Source organism: Odocoileus virginianus, chromosome 3 (assembly GCF_023699985.2).
Source record: "Odocoileus virginianus isolate 20LAN1187 ecotype Illinois chromosome 3, Ovbor_1.2, whole genome shotgun sequence".
Lineage (NCBI taxonomy): Eukaryota > Metazoa > Chordata > Mammalia > Artiodactyla > Cervidae > Odocoileus > Odocoileus virginianus.
Window position 1 is genome coordinate 76455353 of NC_069676.1, and position 25729 is coordinate 76481081.

The following is a 25729-nucleotide window of genomic DNA, read 5'->3' on the forward strand; positions in this document are numbered from 1 at the left end:
CAGATTTTTGTTGTTAAATGTTACAAAGCACAAAGAAAGTGAAAAAATATATGTATATACTCACTGAATTGGCATTTGTTGGGTTTGGCCAAGGTCTGCCACCACCTGGGCCCCTACAAGACAATATGATAAATGAAATTTTAACTCATGCTCTTAATGTTTCACAATAAGCAACAACATCATAAAATACTAACATTTATAATTCAGTTACCATGCTGTTCTAGTTCAGCACTGTAATTACTCTATATTCTCACGGCTTTTTTAATTACTAAAATCCAAAAGCCTTATCATTCCCCAAACAGCTTTCTTTCCAAATCAAACTACTTTTACTAAGCCTAGTTTTAAGTTCAGTTATTATAATAACCACCAAAAGTGGTAATCACCTATAGCAGTAAATATATATGTACATATACTGAAACATAAGAATCTGCTTTTGGAGTAAAAATCACTAATTATGAGATAAAGACAAACTATAATTGTGACATCAATGTAAGTCCTCTTGGTATCATTCAAAATGAAACTGTTTGTAAAATACTATTAAATATAAAATTATTGCTTGTATTAAGCTACAAATAAATGTATGTAAAAGTTCCCTCATCTTCAAAAAATTTGCATAGAATATCACATTACTTTATACATCTATATTTCAATCTATCTTTCAGTGTTGACAATTTAGTTACTATTAAACAAGGGAACTGCATTTCCTGTTTTCATAATTGTAGTTCAAGACAGTGGTCAGAGTAAATCTTGGGGAAAAAAACAGGAGGTAATCTATGCCAATGTATGTCAATACATTGCTTCATGTTAGGGTGGAGAAGCATGCTCCCTATTCTATAGAATAGAAGACAAAATGATTTTAAAACAAAATTAATGCCTAATTAATTAAGTTAAAAAGATCTCCTGTCCATATGCTTTTAGTATTAACTGCACCTGAATAAATACTGCCTGATGAAAAGGAGACTATTGTTAGCAGGTCCTCTGTAATTAGGGTCACTCAAAATTCCTTTTCCCTCTAATATTAATGAAAACACTGAGCTTTTTAATTAAAAAAAGAGACCCCTGATTCTCACTCTAGGGACCTTAAACCTAAGGTTCTAAATGTTAGATAGAAGTTGTCCAAGTTAGCTGTATTACTCATGTTTGGTTGGAATATTTAGAACTGTTTTGAGTATTATTTTGGGATTCCCAAGGAATGCAAACAGCCAGGAAGGGCATGAGAAATTGTGTCCTTAGGCTCCATTAAGATGCCCAAGTTACAGTTTTACCCAATTCTGTTTGAGGAATAGAGGGGGAACTAAGATGCTGGAGTCAAAATATTGGTCAAAATATTATGCACAGCCAGAAGGTGAGGGACACATGTATTGTTTCTGGAAATAATTCATCTCTAAGATAATGATGATGATTTTACAATTAGTTACTGGAGCACTTTAGAAAGGTGATTTTACCTAGAGGATTCAATGTCTTAATGGGCAGAAACAGAGGTTAAGCACAGGATATATGCTGATCAAGTGAAATATTTGACTTGCTTGATGTTAATCAAAACACAGTGGAGAAATTGGGAAATACTTATCTTAACAACAACATAACAATATACTATATATATATCCAAATCATAGCCAAAAATTGTTTGCAATGATATGCAGATAATCTCAAATTCTGAAGTATTATGTTTAAACAAGGACTGTGTGAATAAGATATATTAAATATAAAATAATTTTTACTTAAAATTTGCTTAATGTTAAATTAATACATCAAACTAGATATTAAAATAATTAAACATTTACTTAAGTAAATAAAAAATTATTAAGCTAAATTTATTCTAAGACCCATAAAATTCCTTTTATGCATTTTAACTGTTTGACAAATACTAATGTCTCAGCTCACCATGTATTTCGTAATAAATTGCGTTTTACTGTAATGAGTTAAGTATTAATTCATTTGGATAAGCTAAATTTCCCCTATCATTACCACTGTGTTAGAAAACACTTTAAGGTTTGCAAATACTATTAAATAAAGTGAGGGTGATAGTAGTGAGTAGTTCTATTAGAATAACTTCTTAAGTGCAGTAAGTTTTCTCTACTTTTGAGGGCCATCAGTATTATCAAGAGTAATCTATAAACTATAATGGAGGCATTATTTTTAATGTAAATTTCTATATAAGTATAGTTTGAAGTAGAATCAGTTAATTTTATTTAAAAATAAAGAGAAAAATGAAGCTTAAAAGAATTTTGTTTATTTAGGAAGTTTTCAAGGCTGGTCTTCCTTTGTTTTTTGTTTTAACTGATTCTAACTGAACTCTCCTCTCTTTACATTTCCTACTCATAAATACTACCTAGACCTCAAACCTAATGGACTCAGTTGTAGCTTGCTACAATTTGCTTGTCCCAAATTACAATTCCTCTGCTATTCCCAAATAAACTCATCTTTTTAAGATCGCAAAAAAAAGTCTTTAATTTTTGGTAGGGTGTACAGATATGATGAAATGAAGGCAACCATGACTACCAAAGAGAAAAAATATCTTTTCTTCTATAATTCAGTCATTTTACTTCAAGATAATAACTATGTAAACCTTATAGTTCTATAGGGTATGACCTAGAACCTAAAGGGTCTAGATCCTTTGAAATTATTTGTCCTCTTAGTTTCTATAAAATACCAAGGGCCACAAAGTTGAATTAGAAATGTTTTAAAATGCTGAATCTTAATTCTTTTTAAATTTGTAAAGGTGTGCTTTATTTAAAAATATAGTTTTCTTTTCAAAATTTATGATGCATTTGAGAACATTTACATTGTGGTTACAGTTTGTAAATTCTACTTTAAGTTACTGAAATTGATATTGAATTTTAATTCTAAATATATACTACTAGTTATAGAAACACTAAAAATAGGCTCTTATTTTAATTTTAGATGACACTACATATGATTTACCCTGAGTTTAGAGAATGGAAATATAAAAATCATACCAAAGTAACCATTTCCTTTGGAGATGACCAATATGTTTTTCTAACAACAAAATAATAAAAATATTGTTCCAAATGGTTTGGTTTCAGTAAGAGAGAAAGCTACAGTTAGAATATGGTATTTATTTACTTTCATGACCAGGGCTGGGTATTTTTTACTATCATAATATTTTGGTGTCAAATAATAAAAAGAGACAAACTACAGAAACCTCATCCAGATATGATCCTCTGGTAGATCCCTGCTGATCCCAGCACAAATATCTAGACTATTAAAAACGTAGTCCAAGGTGGTGGCTGTTCAGTTGCTACGTCATACCCAACTCTTTTGTACCCCCCGGAGGGTAGCCCTCCAGACTGCTCTGTCCTTGGGATTTCCCAGGCAAGAATACTGGAGTGGGTTGCTATTTCCTTCTCCAGGGGATCTTGCTGACCCAGGGACTGAACCTGCGTCTTCTGCATTGGCAGGAGGCTTCTTTACCACGGAGCCACCAGGACCTAGCCTAAGTAACACTAATTCTAATGCCCTTTCCTCTAATTTTTAATTTATCCAACATGTAAAAAAATGACATGAAGAAAGTCATAATTTCAGTTAGAAATACTTACTTGCCATTACACAGTAAGATTTAATTTGTTTTAATGATAATAAATTATGGAGTGAATTTCAATAAAATTTATTGAGTACAGTGGAGATAGTAATATGGTTTATTTATGTCTCTTTAAATTCACTTTTGCTTTATTGGGGCCGAAATCAATAGAACAATGAGTCTCTCTGGTTGGATCGTCCATATTTCAGAACTTTCTCTGTTAGAGGGAAATATTTATGATGTCATCATCCTTAAAGGAATCCTAATTTATAGAAAACTGAAAATTATATAAGACCCCAAATAACAGTCAATAGTAATTAATGGAATGTGAATCTGTAAAGCTTAAAATGTCTTTAAAAGCTGGAAATTATACAAATAGTAACATAATATGTAATAAATATTTAAAAATATCTGTATATATTAAAATGAGAAGCCCAAACACCAACAGAAATAATCATTTGAAATTTCCAGCCAAACTTTTAGTCTTTATAGTCTATGGAATTAAATATACCCATAAGTATCTGTTTAAATGTATGTGAGAAAGAAACTAGACAATTTTAAGCAGCTATTTGATTCCCAGTGGTCACATGAGAATGACTTTTCTTATACTAGCAAAACCAAGTTGATCTAAAGTTGACCACATCACTAATAATCATGATGAGTAATATACCAAATGATATTAGATACATTCTTAATATTTAATGAGCATTCAAAATATATACTCCTTAACATCTATACATAGAATTCAAATTATCCTTTAATAGCTATTTCATTTTAAAGTCAGAATCTTAGGTAGGTAAATTTTATATATATCTAAATCCTATTTTTGAGAGTTTCAGCTTTTTATATAAGCACAAAATTTCACTCCTTTTTGTAAAAATCATTAATAAGGCTAAACCTTTGAGGAATTTAAGAAAAGACTTCATGTCTATCCATTTTTACTTTAAAAGTAAAAAGATGGGATAGGAAAATTTGACCTACTTTTTCCCCCCTTGTTCTGTCAGTTTTGAGCCTGGTTGGTATCCACCTATTAACCTATTTTCTATTTTAGGCAAAACTGCTTTCCATGAAAATGGTTCCAGAAACTTACACAAATCCCTATGGACATCAAACAAAGCTTACCTCAGTATATTTTAAATGCCATTAAATGATGGCAGAGTCATTTAGTTTGATAGATAAGTAACCAAAACATGGACTAATGGGGAATATGGAAATAGATGAGACTACCCAAGCCATATACAGAGCTCTTACATTATTTCTGATAAAATTTCTTTAGGCTACATCATGGAATTGATCTTCTAATGAATTAAGGAAGGCCATTAACAAGCTCTGGGTGTATATGAAACTTTGAGGACAAGTAAGATAATGAAAAAGAAATTAAAATTCCTTAACAAATTGCACTCTATTGACTGATAGAAGCAACTGCTCTCTTTGGTTTTGAAAGGCCTTTACAGTAAAAAACAAAAACAAAAAGAGTCTATTAGTTTACTCCCTATCTAAGTATATCTTGAATTTTCAAAAGAAATTATACTATGGGAAGTTCTTTAATAAAGAAGAAACTACTAGAAACTTCTTCCTGGGTTAACAGTGGTCCCAACAAAGCAAATCTTTAGGAAGAACATATATAGGTATATATATTTCTAAAAGTTTAAAACTCATAGGAATCATGCTGGATCTGTTACAATGAACAATATTCAGTTGTCTACTTCTAGAGAGTTAAGTCATGGTCCTGGTGTCATCTCTTCATATTTTTGTATTGACTGCATGAATACTATGTGCTCATTTATAAGAGATTCAGTTTTATTGTAAATAGAACATGAAAATCAGGCTAAAAGTTGCCATTTGAAATGGAAAAAAACTTAAAGGTTGCAAAGAAAGGCAGAAAACCAGAGAATATGTTGTGAAAAGAAAGCAAACACTACAGTTCACATTTAATTCATTTATACATCGTTTCATTTTACATTACAAAGAAATTTAGCTTAAACTGTGTTACAAATTGGTGTGACTTTAGAAGACAGAAAATAGAACACTTTACAGGACAATATAGCATTTTGCTTACATGTTCATTCCAGGCATTCCAGGGCCACCTAAAGCATTCAGTGGGGGTCTCATTGCACCTCCATAGTTCTGTAATGATAACCAAGGGTCAGACTACCACAAAACAAAAAAACAAAACCAAAGAGGAGGGGGGAAAGAAAGGAGAGCAGGTTAATGATTTCCCTACATAACTCCTGGTTGGATAAGGCCTGTGCAATTCATTCTCTGAAGGGTCCACTCTTGTACTTTTGCTTCTATTTAGCAGTTACATTGGTTTGTGTCTTTTTATTAAAAACTATGTGAATATGTATGATCATTGAAGCATGTTAAATGATTAAGGTATAGTTACAACTGTAATATTCAATTATCATTATTAATTTTTTTGATATCTGTACAACAGTGAACTTTTTCAAGCAAGACATTTCATAAATCCCAAACTCTGTTTTTAAAGAAAAGGCTAAGTCAACATGTTTGAAATTGTCAGAATCAGAACAATTATGTAGTCTGAAAACAAACAGGTGAATCTAATATAAGCAAGCTGAATGCGAACTTCTGTCTGCAAAATAATACATTCCAGAAAGAAATGTACTAGTATACAAATCCACAAAAATATATGAACACTAAAGTATACTTAAAATATGCATGTGTGAATTATGACTCGACAGACTTCTGTCAATATTTGAGTGTTATGTGCATTCAAAAAATAAAAACATTTAATGTATATATCAGGTTAGTTTCCATAAGGGCCAAAAGATTAATTTTAATATGATCATATTAATATATTTTGAACTATCAACTATTATCCTTCATGCTTGGCTTTCTGACTTTACTATTCCTCCAACTTTTCTGACCATTCTTCAGTTTCCTTTGCTGACTCCTTTTATTTTGCCAACTCTTTAAATATTGCTTTCCTCCAAGTTATAGCCACAGCATCCTTCTAAATAAATATGCATTTATGGGTAAACTTATCTGCTACCATTAGTTCAACAATTATTTATATGTTAGGAATCTCGAATCTATTTTGTCATGATGTCACCCCCAAGCTCTTAGACAACTCACATGTTGAACTTCACATTGGTTGTTTCTATCTGGATACCATTTCACACTCAACATCCCTAAAAGTCACCTCCATTTTATCTTCTCACAGCTGTGCTCTTTGTGTTGCCTTCCTCAGTCAGAGCTGTGGCATCGCCTTCTATACAGGAGTCTAGGCTGAGAACCTCTGGGAGCTCCCTGATGTTTCTTCCTTTTATTTCAATTTCTGTATCCAGTCAGTCACCAAGGTCTGTTGATTCTACCTGTGAAACAGCTCTTGAAATACTGCTCCCTTCGTATCCCTCATCTCTGTCATTTACTGACACGACTGTACTCTTAGTTGGTCTCTCTGACTAGGCCTCTCCCCCTCCCAATCTATTCTCCATACCGCCTCCAGACTGCGCTGCTTAAACTCAGTCCTCTTTATGTCGCTTAAAAGCCACGATGACCCACACTGTCTATCAAATGAAGTCTGTTCTTCAGCATGGCCCTATGATGTTATTCACAGACCAGCCCTAGCTGCCCTCATTTCCTATCATATTTACTTTCTCCCCTTACCCCCACCTTCTACCCTCCAGATTACTGAATTTCTTGTGGTTTGGAAACAGGCAGTGCACTTTTACACTCATAACTCATCTGCGGTGGCCTTCTGTGTAGTAGGTGCTAAGATGACAAGGAAATATTCGAAGAGAGGAGGTCTGTTAGCTCCAGCGAGTAAGCCACAGTTTGTAAATAAACTACCTAGTTACACGTTGTTCTCATTACTTGCTTTATTTTCAAGAAATCATATTTGAATGTCTCAAATGAGGTGCTATGGAATAGGAGAATGGTATCTATCCACAGCTGAGAGAGCTATTTCTCTTAACCTCTGAATCATGCATGGGGATGGCAGCAGCAGAATTAGCAAGGAGTATCTGACAAGAAAATTCGTCACTGGGAACAAAATCTACATGACAGACTATACCAGAAACTCTTCATAAAACAAACTGCCCCTCATTTTTGATCCTAGAAGGTCTCTGTTTTATTTTATCAAGGGCTACATTTGTTTTCCTCATAGCTCTGGACATAGACAGTGGTTTGAAAATCTGTTTCCCATGCCCCGTTTCCTCTGCTCCCCTTTCTATACGTGTGTTTACTGGTCAGATTCTCCCAATGATCCATTCAACCTTAACTTTCTTATCTACAAAGTGATAATATCATCTCTCTTATGAGCTGATTGGAGGAAAAATGAAACCATACAAAACACCTATTATAGTGCTTGGTGCATTAAAGGCAAGATACCTGGTGCTCAAAAACTGTAGTTGCTAACTATTACACTGTTAATAAGGGACCAACATAAATGGGTCTTCTCATTTACCCTTGAGCCCTCAATCCTAACAAAATTACATGCTTTTGACATAGTGACTCCCTGCCAGAGAATGCATATTTCTTTTTTTGACTTTTCCCCTACTGTTTAATAGTTTTTCTTTATGTATCTGCATCTCATGCTAAACAATAAGTACCTGAAGGTAGGATCTGTTCTACTTATCTTTGTAGATCCAATGCTCATGTATCACTGTTCACAAGTGTTACAGGATATCCATAAGAAATTATCCAATACATATTTTGAGAAACTTATAATATTTTCATTTTGCAAATAATCTGAAGCAAACAGAAAACAGGAAGATAAGAAAGAATAACAACAGGCTTTCTAATGGGTAACAAAGGCAGAATGGGAAGAGCTAATTTGGAATCACTGAATTTTAAAGCTGATGGCAGCTATACAATTCCATCTGGTTTAATCTCTCTACTAATGCAATGCTCCTGACAAAGGACTGTTCAGACTCTGCCTGGAAAGTTTACGAAGAGTGTTTCCATGACTGGGCAGTTAAATTTCTAGAAAGTTCTTGTACTGAACTAAATTCCACTTCCTATCTTAGATGTGAAAATACAGAATTAGTTTACTTCCTCTTAACATTTTATCATTTCTTCACCCTAAGTATTTGACTTGGAAGTCATGATATGTTTTATTTGCATATAACTCACTTATCCTCCAGATTTCTAAAGGAACTAGAACTAGTTGGAGAGTCCTGTTGAATTTTTCTGTTAATCATATGTATCTGCTGAGCCTAAGAACACAGAGAAGCTAGGAATATATTATTACAAGAGCTACACAGAAAAATGACTTCAAATATGATATTAGGGAAGACATTTTTCTTGATTGAATAAGTAATTCTGCTTTTCTATTGAAAAGATATTGATATCAGTCTAAAAATCATGTATTACCACTGAACTTTGATTGAAAATAAATTAAGGGGTGGTGGAAATTTACCAGGATTTGGAGCAAAGTTTTATTTCTTCCTCCATGCAGTAGGTTTTAATCATATATTTACTATATTCCAGGTGTGCACTTTGCCTCCAGCAGCATTAAGAATCAGATTATATATATTTCTTTTAGGAATTCAGTTATTTCAATAGATAACTACTGTCCCTCTTCACTACATTGGTGTTAAGCTGAAAAACCTGGAAATAATATCTGTGATACAAAGGAGATACGTACTTTGTGCATAAAACTAGAAATAATATTCCAGACATACTTCTATAATTCAACTATAAAAAAGCAGACACATTCTGTTCTTAGGTAGTATCTGTATTATCAAATATCTGTCATTAGAGTCTCTTTTTTTCTATTTTAAGAAACACAGCTAACTTTTTACTACAGATCTTACAGTTTATAATCCATATGTTACATATACCAGGTGTTATGACTAAATATCTCACAAGAATCCCTCAATTCAAATGATTTTTCTTCATTAAAAAATTTTTTTCTTCATTTTTAGCCTACTGTATCATTCATATGAATGTGATTCCTATTTTCATTTAAGTAAATGACATATATAAACTATTTCATTTAACCTTTTATACTTAAATACAGTGTTATATAAATTGTTGCAAGCATTTCTGGTTTCTGAGGTAAATTCATACCAGAATGCTTTACTTGCCCCAAATTATAAAGAAATAGACAGCAAGGATATTAATCCAAATGGAAGAAATAAATTACTCTCTTTGGGTTTGAAAATGCAAAGAAAGTCTGTTCTATACTTCTGTATCTCTTTTTCTGTCTTGCATATAGGGTTATCGTTACCATCTTTCTAAATTACATATATGTGCGTTAGTATACTGTATTGGTGTTTATCTTTCTGGCTTACTTCACAAAACACATAAATTTTTGGCTTGACATTTTAAAATATAAAGACCAGCATGCTTTTTTACTTCTCATTTTCAAATGAGATCTAAGTATTCATATATTCAATAGCTTAGGTAAGCATCGGTATATCTTTCAAATACTGCAAAACTTACTCAAATCAGACTCTAATTTTTAAAAGTGTTGAAAATATTGGTCTGGAATGACAAAAAGTCAAAGGGCAGCTAGCCAAAAAGTAAGTGACCTGAATGAAGAATAACTAAATTACAGACATCAACTTTTGACATATATTCAAAATGTATCTATTATGAAAATCTTTCAAGAAAAAAAAATTCTTCAAGTTGCACATAGCTTTAAAACTGGTTGGCTTAGTTTATTAAAGTGAAAGTGAAGTCACTCAGTCGTGTCTGACTCTTTGTGACCCCGTGGACTGTAGCCCACCAGGCTCCTCCGTCCATGGGACTTTCCAGGCAACAGTACTGGAGTGGGTTGCCATTTCCTTCTCCAGGGGATCTTCCTGACCCAGAGATTGAACCTGGGTCTCCCGCATTGTAGGCCGACGCTATCTGGTCCCATCACTTCATGGCAAATAGACGGGGAAACAGAGGCTGACTTTTTTTGGGGGTGGGGGCTCCAAAATCACTGCAGATGGTGACTGCAGCCATGAAATTAAAAGACGCTTACTCCTTGGAAGGAAAGTTATGACCAATCTAGACAGCATATTAAAAAGCAGAGACATTACTTTGCCAACAAAGGCCCATCTAGTCAAAACTACGATTTTTCCAGTAGTCACATATGGATGTGAGAGTTGGACTATAAAGAAAGCTGAGCACCGAAGAATTGATGCTTTTGAACTGTGGTGTTGGAGAAGACTCTTGAGAGTCCCTTGGACTGCAAGGAGATCCAACCAGTCCATCCGAAAGGAGATCAGTCCTGGGTGTTCATTGGAAGGACTGATGCTGAAGCTGAAACTTCAATACTTTGGCCACCTCATGTGAAGAGCTGATTCATTTGAAAAGACCCTGATGGTGGGAAAGATTGAGGGCAGGAGGAGAAGGGGACAACAGAGGATGAGATGGTTGGATGGCATCACCAACTCAATGGACATGAGTTTGAGTAAACTCCGGAAGTTGGTGATAGACAGGGAGGCCTGGCGTGCTGTAATTCATGGGGTCACAAAGAGTCAGACATGACTGAGCGACTGAACTGGACTGAACTCAAAAGTATATTCAGTCAGTGAACTATTCTACAGATCCTATAAATTCTAATTGCCATTAACAGATTAATGATGGTTGGTCCCATAAATCACCATCCCTAACATGAACAGAAATAGCAAAAAAATAATTTAAATATCTAGATTACAGTTTTATAAGACCTTAAGAAAATATATAGGAAATAAATGAGCATAAATAATTTTTTTTATTTTGATGATCTCACAAATATTTACATAATAGGTACCTCTGACAAATTTGTGCTTCATGTTCCAATACAATTTATATAGTTGATCCTTGAACAACATGAGATTGAACTGTGCCAGTCCATTTATAAGTGGACTTTTTTCAGTAAATATATTGTTGGAACATTTTTGTGGATTTGCAATAATTTGTAAAAACTTGCAGATGAAAAGCACAATCTAGAAGGAGCAAGAAAATTAAGAAAAAGGTATGTTATGAACGCATGAACTATATGTAGATATAAGTCTAGACTCAGGCATAAGAAGAGTGATAATATAAAATGAATGTCTTAGTTTTCTTACTGTTTTATAATTTTGCTTTCAAAGACCTACATTACTCTATAGTATATATTTCTCTCTCTCTCCCCCTTAATTAAAGAAACCATGTTGTCAGCCTACCATCACATGTAAGCAGTTTAAAAAAATGTAACAATATTTAAATACTGTATTCTGAATATGCCTGTAATACTACATGCCATGAAAATGTTATAATGATTCATTCATTAGTGTATAGGCTAGGCTATGATGAAGCAAGTGTTGCTTATTACACTAGGTTACCATAAAGCTATCAGTGCTGCTTCTTCGTATCAATGCATGAATTGTTATACCTGTAAGTAAATAGGAATATATTCACTTTTTCTTTTCATTTTTGATGTCTAGTGTTATAAATATATGTAATATCTACCGTGTTTCATATAATTTAAGGCAATATATATATTTTTTAATCTTAGACAAATCTTGTAAGCAGGTATCTACATATTTTAGGACAATATTGACATATATACTGACAGGTAATTCATCTTATAAACAGATGATGTAAACTTACAGTATTGATAAATACAGTGCTGTACTGCAATTATATTTTCTCATAATTTTCTTAATAACATTCCCTTTTCTCTATATTACTTTATTGTAAGGATACAGCATATAATACATATAGTACATTTATAAAATATGTATTAATTGTTTATGTTATCAGTAAGGTCTCTGGTTAACAGTAGGCTGTTCGTTAAGTGTTAGGGAGTCAAAAGTTATACACGGGTTTTCACCTGTGCAGTGGTTTGGTGCCCCTAACTCCCACATTTTCAAGGGTCAACTGTGTATTGCTACATGTTGATTAGGAACTCCTAGATATAAGTCACATTTACCTGGGTGTTAAGAGTCTTAAGTATCTTTTTTGGGCACACAAGAAAATACTTAACATTTTTAAGTAGATACATGAAACAAGCTCCTAAAACCATCACTTATATAGATTCTTCTTGGAGAGAATAAGAAAAGTAAATGATTCTTTTAACCAGTGGTATGATACACTGACCTCTGACCTATGAGGGAGAAATTTACAATTCTGAATTATGGATTCTTTTCTTTGAAATATAACATTACAAAATTAATTTCTACCTCATGCAGTTTTCCCAGGAGAGACAAAGAGAGGTTTTAGCTAAAATAAGTGACAGCCTGGAGCAGCATACTAAAAAAATGTCATCAACAGCTGAACAGGTTCAATCTTGGTGTATACTTCTGGGAAATTGTGATAGAGAAGTAGGCTAATAACATCTAGTGTATCTAGTGTATACTGTTGTATTATACTTTTTCAGCAAGACCCATTTTAATGTTTATTTCTAAATGGTTTTCTATTGCTTTCATACTCTGTGAAGAAATATGGTACTATATAATTTTCAGTGGCATTCTTTAAAAGACTTACAGAAATATATTTATGCCACTTATTCTATTTAATTCAATTAGGCTTTAAATTATCTTAGTTATCCTTTATAGTAATTACTATAATTTTTCATATTTCCTCAATATAAAAAAGGGTAACGGTTATCTTTATTAGTAATAATTACTATAATGGATTTCTACCCCATGTATTTTCTAGAATGTACCAAGGGCAAATATGGTAGCTGTTGAAATATGGCTTAATATTATCTATTTGGACATGTCATAGGCAACATGTCCTCAAGAGTTTAAAAACTATGTCATTTTCAGTCTTTTATATATATGTATATGAACATATGTATGTTTATAATAGAAACCAGCAGATAATACAGTTCGTTTGTGTGAGATGAAGGCAGAAAACAGCCTCTGGCTCCTTGCACTTATTACTTACCTGTGGTCCTAAGGGCACCATTCCTCTTGGAGGAGTCATTCTCTGCATTGGCCCACCCATATTTGGATGACCTAAAAAGAGAAAAAAGTGTGACAGTGTTAGCAATGTAATGAGCATGAGTGCGAAATCAGAAGCTGTCGCCTCCTCTCTGCCTGGTATCCCATCTTACTGACTGAGGGACTGAATTACTGACATCACCTCAGCGTGGCTTCCACGGCCAGTCTTCCACCTCTCACCACAGGGCTGCCCCTGTCCCGTGCCCCACTGATGTCTTGAAAGTGAAATCTTCCTCTTAAGTGTTGAATGATAATACATCTGTCATAACATTTGCTCCCCTTCTTTTAGGACAGTGAACAGAGCCATACGTGTTTGTGGTAACCTAAAGAGGCCAATGGAAGGACCCAATTTTGGGGTTTGTTAAACTATCAAGGAAGTCACTTGCTGCTTAGCATCATCTTTCCTCCTGCTTATCTTTTTGGTGGATAAACCTCTCTATCTGAAAGGCAGAGAAAATTATAAGTGATATAGTCACTTTGATTCTCACTTGCTAGAAGTTATATAAAGAGTTTAGAAGTTATGCGTTAAAACACAGATTTTGGATATTTAATTATTCTGTTCCTTCTGTTATCACTGCATTATCACAAATAATTAAGTTAGCAAAAAATATAATTACTTGGCCATGTTACCAAGTAAAAATGCAACTGATATAATTATGGAAGATCTATACAAATAATACCTTCCCTAATAAATACAGGGTTTCCTTTGAGATTCTGCACATCAATTTAACTTTTACTTTAAAGTAGTCACCTTGTTGTCGAGTTGGGTCCATTCCACTGGGAAGTAATGGCTGACTTCCTGGGACACCTCCAAGTGCCTAGCATATTTAGTAAAAATAAAAAGCAGTAAATATTTTAACTATTTATAAAATAAGTGTTTAATAATTACAGAATCCATTTCACAAGATTTTTTTCAAGCTGTATTTTTTTTATATTGGATTATACTTGATTTACAATAATGTGCTAGTTTTGGGTGTACAGTATAGTGATTCAGTTATATTGAATATATGCATGTATCTTCCTTTTCAAATTCTTTTCTGTTCTAGGTTATTACATAGTATTGAGTAGAGTTCCCTGTGCTATATAGTAGGTCCTTGTTGATTATATATCTTGTGTATACTAGTCTGTATGTATTGATCCCAACCTCCTAATTTATCTCTCCCCCACAACTTTCCCTTTTGGTAACCATATATTTGAAGTCTGGGAGTCTGTTTCTCTTTGTAAATATGTTCATTTGTATCACTGTTTTTAGGTTTCACATAAGTGATACAATATGATAATTGTCTTTCTCTTACTTCATTTAGTATGATAATCTCTAGGTCCATCCATGTGGCTGCAAATGGCATTCTTTTTATGGCTGAGTAATATTCCATTGTATATATGTACCACATCTTCTTTATCCATTCCTCTCTCAATGGACATTGAGGGTGCTTCCTTGTCTTAGCTACTCTTAAGTAGTACTGCAGTGAACACCGGGGTGCACGAACTTTTCAAATTACCGTTTTCTCCAGTTACGTGTCCTTGAGTGGGACTGCTATATCATATGGTAGCTCTATTTTAGACATTTAAGTAACATGTATACTGTCCTCCATAGTGACTATATGAATTTATATTCCCACCAACAGTGTAGGCGGGTTCCGTTCTCTCCACACCCATTCCAGCACTTTTTGTTTGTAGACTTTGATGATGGCCATTCTGACAGATGTGAGGTGATACCTATTTTTGATTTGCATTTCTCTAATAATTGGTAATGTGGAGCATATTTTCATGTGCTTTGTGGCCATCTGTATGTTTTCTTTGGAGAAATGTCTATTTAGATCTAATTTTTATAGCTTCTTTATCTTAAGCTGCATAAGCTGTTTGTAGACATTTGGAAATTAATCCCTTGTTGGTTGCATCATTTGCAAATATTTTCCCCCATTCTGTAAGTTGTCTTTACGTTTTGTCTATGGTTTCCTTTGCTGTGCAAAAACTTTTAGGTTTAACTAGATCCCATTTATTTTTGTTTTTATTGTCATTACTCTAGAGGGTAGAGCCAAAGAGATATTGCTATGATTTATGTAAAAGAGTGATCTGACTTTGTTTTCCTCTAAGAGTTTTATATAGTATCTGGTTTTACATTTAGGTCTTTAATCCATTTTGAGTTTATTTTTGTGCATGGTGTTAGAGAATGCTCTAATTTCATTCTTTTACACGCAGCTGTTCAATTTTCCCAGAACCTCTTATTGATGACGCTCTTCTCCATCCATTGATCTATTTGTTGTTTAGTTGCTAAGTTGTGTCTGACTCTTTGTGATCCAAAGGACTGCAACATTCCAGGCTTCTCTGTCCTCCACTGTCTCCCAGAGTTTGCTCAAATTCATGTCCATTGAGTTGATGATGCTATCCTAACCATTTCATCCTCTGCTGCCCCCTTCTCCTTTTGTCTTCAATCTTTCCCAGCATCAGGGTCTTCTCCAATGAGTCAGCTCTTTGCATAAAGTGGCCAAAGTATTGGAGCTTCAGCTTTAGCATCAGTCCTTCCAATGAATATTTATGGTTGATTTCCTTTAATATTGACTGGTTTTACCTCCTTGCAGTCCAAGGGACTCTTAAGAGTCTTCTTCAGCATCACAATTTGAAAGCACCAATTCTTGATAGCTCAGCTAGTAAAGAATCCACCTGCAATGCAGGAGATCCTCAGTTCAATTCCTGGGTCAGGAAGATCTTCTGGAGAAGGGATAGGCTACCCCACTCCAGTATTCCTGAGCTTCCCTGGTGGCTCAGTTGGTAAAGAATCCTCCTGCAGTGTGGGAGACCTGGGTTTGATCAGTGGGTTGGGAAGATCCCCTGGATAAGAGAATGGGTACCCACTCCAGTATTCTGGCCTGGAGAATTCCATGGACTGTATAGTCCATGGGGTCACAAAGAGTTGGACATGATTGAGTGACTTTCACTTCACTTCACTTTATGGTCCAACTCTCACATCCATACATGACTACTGGAAAAACCATATCTTTGACCATCTGGACATTTGTTGGCGAAGTGTTGTGTCTCCTTTTTAATACGCTATCTAGGTTTGTCATAGCTTTCTTTCCAAGGAGCAAGCGTCTTTTAATTTCATTGCAGTCACCATCAGCAGTGATTTTGGAGCCCAATAAAATAAAATCTGTTACTGCTTCCATTTTTCCCCCTTCTATTTGCCATGAAGTGATGAGACCAGATGGCATGATCTTAGTTTTTTAAATGTTGAGTTTTAAGCCAGCTTTTTCATTCTCCTCTTTCACCCTCACCAAGAGACTCTTTAGTTCCTCTTCACTTTCTACCATTAGAGAGTTACTATCTGCGTATCTGTTGATATTTCTCCTGGCAGTCTTAATTCCAGCTTGTTAGTCATCCAGCCAGCATTTCATGTGATGTACTCTGTATATAAGTAAAATAAGCAGGGTGACAATATAGAGGTTGGTCATACTCTTTTTCCCAATTTGGAACCAGTCAGCTGTTCCATGTCTGGTCCTAACTGTTGCTTCTTGACCTGCACACAGGTTTCTCAGAAGACAGATAAGGTGGTCTGGTACTTCCATCTCTAAGAATTTTCCATAGTTTGTTGTTATCCACAGAGTCAATGACTTTAGCATAGTCAATTGAGCAGAAGTAGATGTTTTTCTGGAACTTCTTTGCTTTCTCCATGATCCAAATATATTTCTGTTTATGGCACTCCTATACTGTTTTGAGTACTGTAGCTTAATAGTACACTCTGAAGTCAAGGAGCCTGATTCCTTCCTTCAGCTCAATTTTCTTTTTCAAAATTGCTTTGGCTATTTAGAGTCTTTCATTTTTCCATATTTCCAGTCAAATTTTAAGCTTTTTTTTTTCTAGATCTACAAAAACTGCCATTGATAATTTGATAGGAACTACATTGAATCTGAAGATTTCCTTGGGCAGTATAGTCATTTTGACAGTATTCTTTCAATCTAAGAACATGGTGTGTTTTTCCATCTGTTTGTGTCGTCTTCCATTTCTTTCATTCGCATCTTAAGTTTTCAGAATACAGGTGTTTTGCTTCCTTAGGTAGGCTTATTTCTAGGTGTTTTATTCTTTCTGATGTGATGGTAAATGGCATTGCTTCCTAAACTTCTTTTTCTGATCTTTTGTTGTTAGTGTATAGAAATGCAACATTTCTGTGTATTAATTTTGTGGTCCACAACTTTACCAAATTCATTGAGTCCTAGTAGTTTTCTGGTAGCATCGCCAGGATTTTCTATGTACAGTATCACGTCATGTACAGGGGCAGTTTTACTTCTTTTCCAATTTGGATTCTTTTTATTTTCTTCTCTGACTGCAATGGCTAGGACTTCCGAACCTATGTTGAATAAAAGTAGTGAGAGTGGACATCCTTGTGTTGTTCCTGATCTTAAAACGAAATGCTTTCAGCTTTTCACTGTTGAGTATGATGCTATGTGTATGTCTTTCATACATGGCTTTACCCTGTTTAGGTATGTTCCCTCTATGCTGACTTTCTGGAGTTTTTTTTTTTTTTTTTAATTATAAACTGCTAATAGATTTTGTCAGATGCTTTTTCTGCATCTACTGAGATTATCATGTGACTTTTATTCAATCTGTTAATGTGGTTATCATACTGATTGATTTGCAGATATTGGAAAAATCTTTGTATCCCTGGGATAAATCTTGGATTTGGTGTGGTAGCCTTTTGCTTAGGATTTTGTGTCTATGTTTATCAGTGACATTGGCTTGTCACTTTCTTTGTAGTATCTTTGTATCATTTTGGTACCATGTTTGAGGGTGGCTTCAAACAATGAGTTTGGGAGTGTTCTGATCTCTGCAATTTTTTGAAACAGTTTCAAAAGGATAGGTGTTAACTCTTCTCTAAATGTTTGATAGGATTCACCTGTGTAGCTATCTGGTCTGGGGTTCTTTGTTGGCTTGGGGTTCTTAAACCAAAGTTTTGATATCATTGCTTGTGATTGTTCTATTCATATTTTCTTTTTCTTCCTAATTGGGCTTTACAAGATTGTACCGAAGAATTTGTCCGCTTCTTCTAGGTTGTCCAGTTTATTGGCATAATGTTGTTTGTCTTTTATGATCCTTCATATTTCTGTGTTCACTGTAACTTTTTCATTTCTGCTTTTATTGATTTGAGTCCTCTCCCTTTTTTTCTTGATGAGTTTGGCTAAAGCTTTATCAATTTTGTTTATCTTCTCACAGAAGCAGCTTTTAGTTTCATTGCTACTTTGTACTGTTTCTTTGCCTCTATATCATTCTTTTCTGAGTTTGATTTCTTTTCTCTGCTAACTTTGGGTTTTGTTTGTCCTTTTTCTAGTTGCTTTAGGTATAAAGTTAGGTCATTTATTTGAAATTTTTCTTGTTTTCTGTAGTAAGATTGTATTGCTATAATTTTCTCTCTTAGAACTGCTTTTGCTGTGTCCCATAGGTTTTGGGCTTTTGTATTTTCATTTTGTCTCTAGGGGATTTTTTATTTCCTCTTTGATTTCTTTAGTGAGCTACTGATTGTTTAGAAGCACATTGTTCAGCTTCCATGTGTTGCTTGTTTTTTTTTTTTTTTTTTTTACAATTTTTGTTTGTAGATTTGTAATCTTATTGCATTGTGGTCAGGAAAGATGATTTATATAATTTTAGTTTTCTTAAACTTATCAAGGCTTGCTTTATGGTCCAGTATGTGATCTATCCTGGAGAATATTCTATGTGCATTTGAGAAGAATGTGTATTCTGCTGCTTTTGGATGGCATGCTCTATAAATGCCAATTAAGTTCATCTTGTCTAGTATGTTGTTTAAGACCTGTGTTTCCTTAATGATTTTCTGTTTGGATGATCTGTCTATTGATATAAGTTGGATGTTAAAGTCCCCCACTTTTACTGTGTTACTGTCAGTTTCTCTTTTTATGACTGTATTTGCCTTATACATATTGAAGTGCTCCTATGTAGGGTTCATATATATTTACAATTGTTATTATCTTCTTGGATTGATCCCTTGATCATATGCAGTATCCTTCTTATAACAGTCTTTATTTTAAAGTCTATTTTGTCTGATATGAGCATTACTATTCCAGCTTTTTTTTTAAATTTCCATTTGCATGAGAAATCTTTTTCCACCCCCTTTCAGTCTTTATGTGTCCCTAGATCTAAAGTGGGTCCCTTGTAGACAGCGTATATATGGGTCTTATTTTTGTAACCATTTAGCCAGTCTATGTCTTTTGGGTGGAGCATTTAATCCATTTACATTTGAAGTAATACTGATAATAGGTTCTTATGGTCATTTTGCTAATTGTTTTGGGATTGTTTTTATAGGTCTTTCTTTCCTTCTCTATCTTTTGTTCTCATTTCTGGTAGCTGCATGATTGTCTTTAGTGTGTTTAGATTGCTTTTTCTTTTTTTTGTGTATATATCTATTGTAGATTTTTGATTTGTGATTACCATGAGGATTTGATATAGCAGTTTATGTATACACAAGACTGTTTTAAGTTGCTAGTCTCTTAATTTCAAATGCATTTCCAATATCCTGCATTTTAACTTTTTTCTTATGACTGCTGGATTTGATGTCTTATTTGTGTGGATGATTTCCACCTTTACTGTATGTCTGCTTTTACCAGTGAACTTTCCCATTTGTAATTTTCTTGTAGCTAGTTGTGGCCTTTTCTTTTCTACCCAGAGAAAGTTCTTTTAGCATTTGTTATAAAGTTGGCTTGGTAGTGCTCTTAACTTTTGTTTGTCTGTAAAGTTTTTGCTTTTTCCATCTAATCTACATGAGAGTCTTGGTAGAGTAGTCTTGGTTGATTTCTCCTTTTCATTACTCTAAATAAATCATGCCATTCCCTTCTGGCCTGCAGAGTTTCTACTGAAAAATTAGCTGATAACCTTAATGGGAGTTCCCCTGTAAGTTATAGGTTGCTTTTCCCTTGTTACTTTTAATGTTTTTTCTTTGTCTTTAATTTTTCTCAATTTGTGTTTCAGTGTGTTTCTCCTTGGGTTTACCCTGTATGGGATTCTCTACACATCCTGGACTTTAGTGACAGTTTCCCTTCTCATGTTAGGGAAGTTCTCAGCTACTATATCTTCAAATATTTTCTCAGACCCTTTCTCTCTCTATTCTCTTCGAGACCCCTAAAATATGAATGTGTTGGTATATTTTTTTGTTGTTGTTCCAGAGGTTTCTTAGACTGTCTTCATTTCCTTTTATTCTTTGTTCTGCAGCAGTTATTTCCACCATTCTGTCTTCTAGCTCATGAGTATGTTCTTCAGCCTCATTTATACTGTTACTGATTCCTTCTAGTGTGTTTTTCATTTCATTTTTTCTACTGTTTATCTCTGTTCTTTAAATATTTTTAGTTCTTTGCTAAAAATTTCTTGTATCTTCTCGATTTGTGCCCCATTCTTTTTCTGAGATTCTGGATCGCCTTTACCATCATTTCTCTGAATTCTCTTTTGGGTTATAGCCAGTCTATCTTCACTTCCCTTAGTTGTTCTTCTGGGGTTTTACCTTGTTTGTTCATCTGGAACAAATCTCTTTGCTACCTCATTTGGTCTTTCTGTGTTTGTGGTCCCACTGGCTGCAGGATTATAGTTGGTCTTGCTTTTGGGTGCCTGCCCTCTGGTGGATAGAGCTGGTCTAAAAAGGCTTGTGCAGGCTTCCTGGAAGGAGGGAGTGTTGCCTACCCAGTGGTGGGTGGAACTGGGTCTTATTCCTCTGGCGGGCAGGGCTGTGTCAAGGGCTATGTTTGGAGGTCATTACAGGTGACTGTTGGCTCAGGATGACTTTAGGCAACCTGTCTGCTGATGGGTAGGATTGTGTTCCCATCTGTTGGCTGTTTGGCTTAAGGCATTCCAGCTCTGGAGCCTTCTGGCTCTTGGTTGGCGCCAGGTCTTGGCATAAAAATGGCAACTTCGACCACAGTTCACAGTACCTAGTACTATGAGTACCTAGTACCTCCATCACAGGTGTCCTCATAAGACTTTTATTTTACATTTTATGAATTTTATAAGGTCTGTACACTCAGTATAATTTCTTAGTTTTAAAATGATTCCACTTTGCCCAATTTTGTGGCAAACAAAAGAGCTATTGTTGGGAACAAAATCTAGGCAAAAATTGTCCTATTTATCCCTGAGAAGTTTAATGCCCTTCCCCAAAATCGATTTATTAAGGATACAAAAATAACTAATTTTCCTTCTTAAATAAATTATTTCTACAGATTATTTTACTCACTGGGGGTTATAATAGAAGCAGAACTAAAATGTCAAGGGGCCAATTGATATTATTTTGAAAAGTCATATTTCCCCTAAGAAACTATTTAGAAAAATAATACTCCAATTAAGTTCAAACAATTTACTGAGTGGAAAGAGAACTAGAACTGAAGGAAGGTGAAGATTAACAAATATGGTTTATTTTACACAGTGGTGTAATACTGGTTATATGCTGAATTGTAAGTTTCAAATAGTCATCTGAGCAGCACTTAGACCTGGATCAAGCTATAAATGATTTAAGTATACTGACCCTATGAAAAATGTATATATACATATATACACATAATCCTGACAACTGGCAAGAATTTCTATGAATGTTCACTAATTTAATTTAAAAACAAAAATAATTTAATTTGTTTAAAATTTTAAGTATTTCAAAGAAAATGTGCTATTAAAGAATTTCTATATCGAGATCAGAACTATTTCCTTAACTGTTATATTGGGATGCAGTAATTTTGTAACCCTCTGATTTTTGCTTGTTTACAAGCACACCCTATGTCTACTTATTGATTTCTGACTAAATGATCTGTTTCCTGCTTACTTTTCCAGGCTAATTTCTTGCCACAGACACACTGACATTCTAACTTCGTTATTCCAAACCTCTTTCCGTTTCCTTTTTTTTCAATTCATGTACTCAGTCAATGACATCTAAATACTGACCATTAAAAGCAAAACAAAACACAAACTAAACTCTCTCTCAAGGACGTCACAGACTCTTAAGTGCTTATTCTGACATATTTTACATCTTGGTTTAGGGATCATTTCCTAACAAAATTCTTCCATGTGATCCCAGTTTGGCATATGTTCTCCTTTTATATGCTTTAAAGTAGGAATATCTCAAATTTACAGAAAAATTGCACAACTAGTACAAAGGATCCCCATATACCCTGACACTGATTTCCCAACAGTCAATATTTTGCCACATCTGTCATTTGAAAGCAAGCTGTATACCATAATGCTTCTTCACCTCTAAGTACTACAGTATTGTTCCCTCAGCAATGATATTCTCCTACATAACCACAGCACAACTTTTCAGGTCAGGAAATCCATTAAAAAAACACTACCATCCCAAACACACAGACTTTATTTAAATTTTGTCAATTGTCTCAACAATGTTTCTTTTTTACTTTTTGGGATAAAGATCTCATGGAACACATACTGCATTTAGTTGTCATTGCATTTAGTTGTCTCCACAATGTATCACACTGGAGGGTAAATGATGTTGATGCATGCCACTACTGTGGATGTTAACCTTTAAGATCTCATTGTGTTGGTGTCTGCCAGGTGTCTATAACATTAGATCATTATTTTTCCCCTATGCATTGGATTACTTTTAATACTAGAGCTATTCCAAGAATGTCAATGTCCCATTTCTCATCAATTTATCGCCCATTAATCTTTACTGACAACTCCTAAGCACTATGACAGTTGCCAAATGGAAATATTTCATGTATATCATTCTTTCTATGATTGCTAGTTGGCATTTCACTGTAAAGAACACCTTTCCCTTCTTATTGATTGATTCACTGATTGATACTTTTAGATCCCTATTCTAATCAATGGACTATAATCTATTACTGTCATGATTCATTTAATATTCAAATTATGCAAGATCTGATCAGTGGGAGGTTATTCAAGCTGGTTCTTCCGTCCTTTCGACACATTTTAATCATATTTTGAGCATTTCTTTACTGGTATAAGGTGTTCCAGGTTCATTTCATACTTTTTCTGGTCTACCTCTGGAATCAGACCTTTTTCCAAAGGGCCCTGATTCCTTCTAGTGGAGGACAGCATTTAGACACCAAGATTTGTGTTCTCAAAGTATTCCTTGTTAGTTGAGTACACTGCTTTTTGTCTCTCTCAGTAAAATCTATGTGTATTACTGCACACATATACATGTAAGTACATACATTTATGACCTCTTATGTACTTTTACAGATCCTTATACCTCAGTTTTATATCCTCATGGTTTGTCATCTGCTCTGTATCCCCAATAAACTGTTAAGTTCAGAGATTGGATGCTATCTGTACCTGTTAATTCAGAGTAATAAATGCCTATCAAAGGAATAAAAGAAATTTTTCATTGGACAGTTTTAGGAATCATCAGTGACAAAGTCATAAGAATGGACTAGATTTCAAGAATTGAGAAGAAAAAAGGTCAAAGATAATTTTCTTAAAATACCAATGAGATAAGAAAGGGAAAAACTGAATAGCTAAAAAATTAGCAAGTGGACTGGGACCATTTATTTCAGAGTGCATGAGGGGAGTTTCAAGAAGTGGTCAAAACTATCAAAAGTTATAAAGAAGTAAATTAGGAGGGGTGAAAACGTGTGATTAAAAATTATTTTCAATTGTGAGCTTGAAGTTATTCCTTTTTTAAGTCTTGAAATGATTCTAGTTTAATACTCTGATTCTAAATTTCATTGGTAATACCATGTTTTATCACTGGAAATAATTCGGAACAATTGACAAGTCTTTCTGTTATTATCACTAATCCTATAGAAATCTTGATCAAGGTCAAGTTGTCTTGCAAAATGACTCTTTACCCACATTTAACTCTTTAGTCACCAGTGTTTGTCTTTTGGTAAGTCAAATCTTTACTTTTTAAAAACATTTTTCTCAGTCCCAGGATGACCAGGTGATAGTTTTATGCATCAAAAGGGTATGATCACTAGATTCTTTAAACCCATAATATCAGGAAAAATAAATTGATACATTTTGTGGGTTAATATTATATTCTCACAGTTGTCAACATGTCAAATGTATTCCATTGAGACTTAACTAGTCACAAATTTTGGGACACATTCTTTGCTTTATAAAAGATCTTCACTTTGACAGAAAATAACACTAGAAATAAATAGAAAGTCAACAATAATATACACTTGTGAGCCAGTATACCTGTTAACAGAATTTCAGGAATGGTGAGAAATTCTAATTCTATAGTGTCAATAAATCAGTAACTTATTCTTGGTGCCACTCACTAACAGTCTCTGTACTTCTGGCTGTCTTGGTTTCCTTAGCAGTGCTGAATGAACACTGAATTTTTCAGATTAAACCTTGTATCTATGAGAAGGATAAAGACCTCCAGGTTATGGATGTTTCAATACCACCAACTTATTCTGACCAGTTGAACCAATTCCAGTGTAATTTCTGTTTCATGTGTTTTCCCATAGGTATTTATTCTTTGCAATCTCGCAGATTTTTGTAATTTTACTTTTCCTTTCATCATTTTAGACAATATTACCCTTTCATGCATTTTTGGGCATAGTGATATTATACCATGTTCCAAATACTCAGTCCTATAAATATATAAACAGTATAAACCATTGTGTATTTAGTCCAGAATCATGAAAACTGCCTCAGAAATAATTAAGTGTAAATTCTGGAGAAGCTCTTTATTAAAGGCAAGTCTTTTGCATATTCAAATGACTAGTCAACACCACTGAAGAAGTTAATAGTTTACTTTTTATTTTCTTAGATACAATCTACCAATAAAATAAAGTTTTTATCATTTTAAATAGACTAAATTTGAAAATTTAACATTTGTTTTAATAGACATCATTCCAATTAATCACCAAAAATAGCATTGCCAATTCTACTGTAATGACTACATAGAAACTGAAGAACTGTTTTGTTGTTTGAAAATGTTGTGCTATTAGTTAACAGTGTAAATGTTGTTTTAGGAAAAATTTAACAGTTTGCTCAAAATTCTTTAAAAACAATAGTAAAAATGTAAATTATTATAAATTTGAAAGATGTTTAGATTAATAAAGCTTAACTATACATGGGGAGGAGGACAAAAAAGGGCCACTCAGAAGAGTACAATTGTTTTAAAATATACTTAGGTAAAGACTGTTCAAAATTATTGACAAAGAACCCATATTGTAACTCTATTACCATTAACTATTTAATTGCTTCTTTTAAAAATCCAAAGGCATTATATATTAGTTCTTCAAAAATATTTCAAACGACCTAGATTTAGAATTCCACATTTCTACTGCCAATCCACTCCTCTTTCCAAAAGTCTTTCATTTTGTCAGTTTCTTTGGATGTGGAACTT

At 34.0% G+C, this 25729-nt stretch overlaps 1 protein-coding gene across 4 annotated transcripts in view; it reads right to left on the bottom strand.

Annotated features, from left to right (window-relative positions):
* Positions 1–25729, bottom strand: part of SSBP2 (single stranded DNA binding protein 2) — a 295979-nt gene that overhangs the window by 40488 nt on the left and 229762 nt on the right. For 2 of the 4 annotated variants that reach the window (XM_020888072.2, XM_020888070.2), the window contains 4 exons: positions 14165–14231; positions 13358–13428; positions 5601–5692; positions 65–113 (listed from right to left, as the gene is read on the bottom strand). In XM_020888072.2, the coding sequence (XP_020743731.2) occupies positions 65–113; positions 5601–5692; positions 13358–13428; positions 14165–14231 (279 nt within the window). The remainder of the gene's footprint in view (positions 1–64; positions 114–5600; positions 5693–13357; positions 13429–14164; positions 14232–25729) is intronic. The other 2 variants (XM_020888073.2, XM_020888071.2) reach the window with 1 other exon arrangement.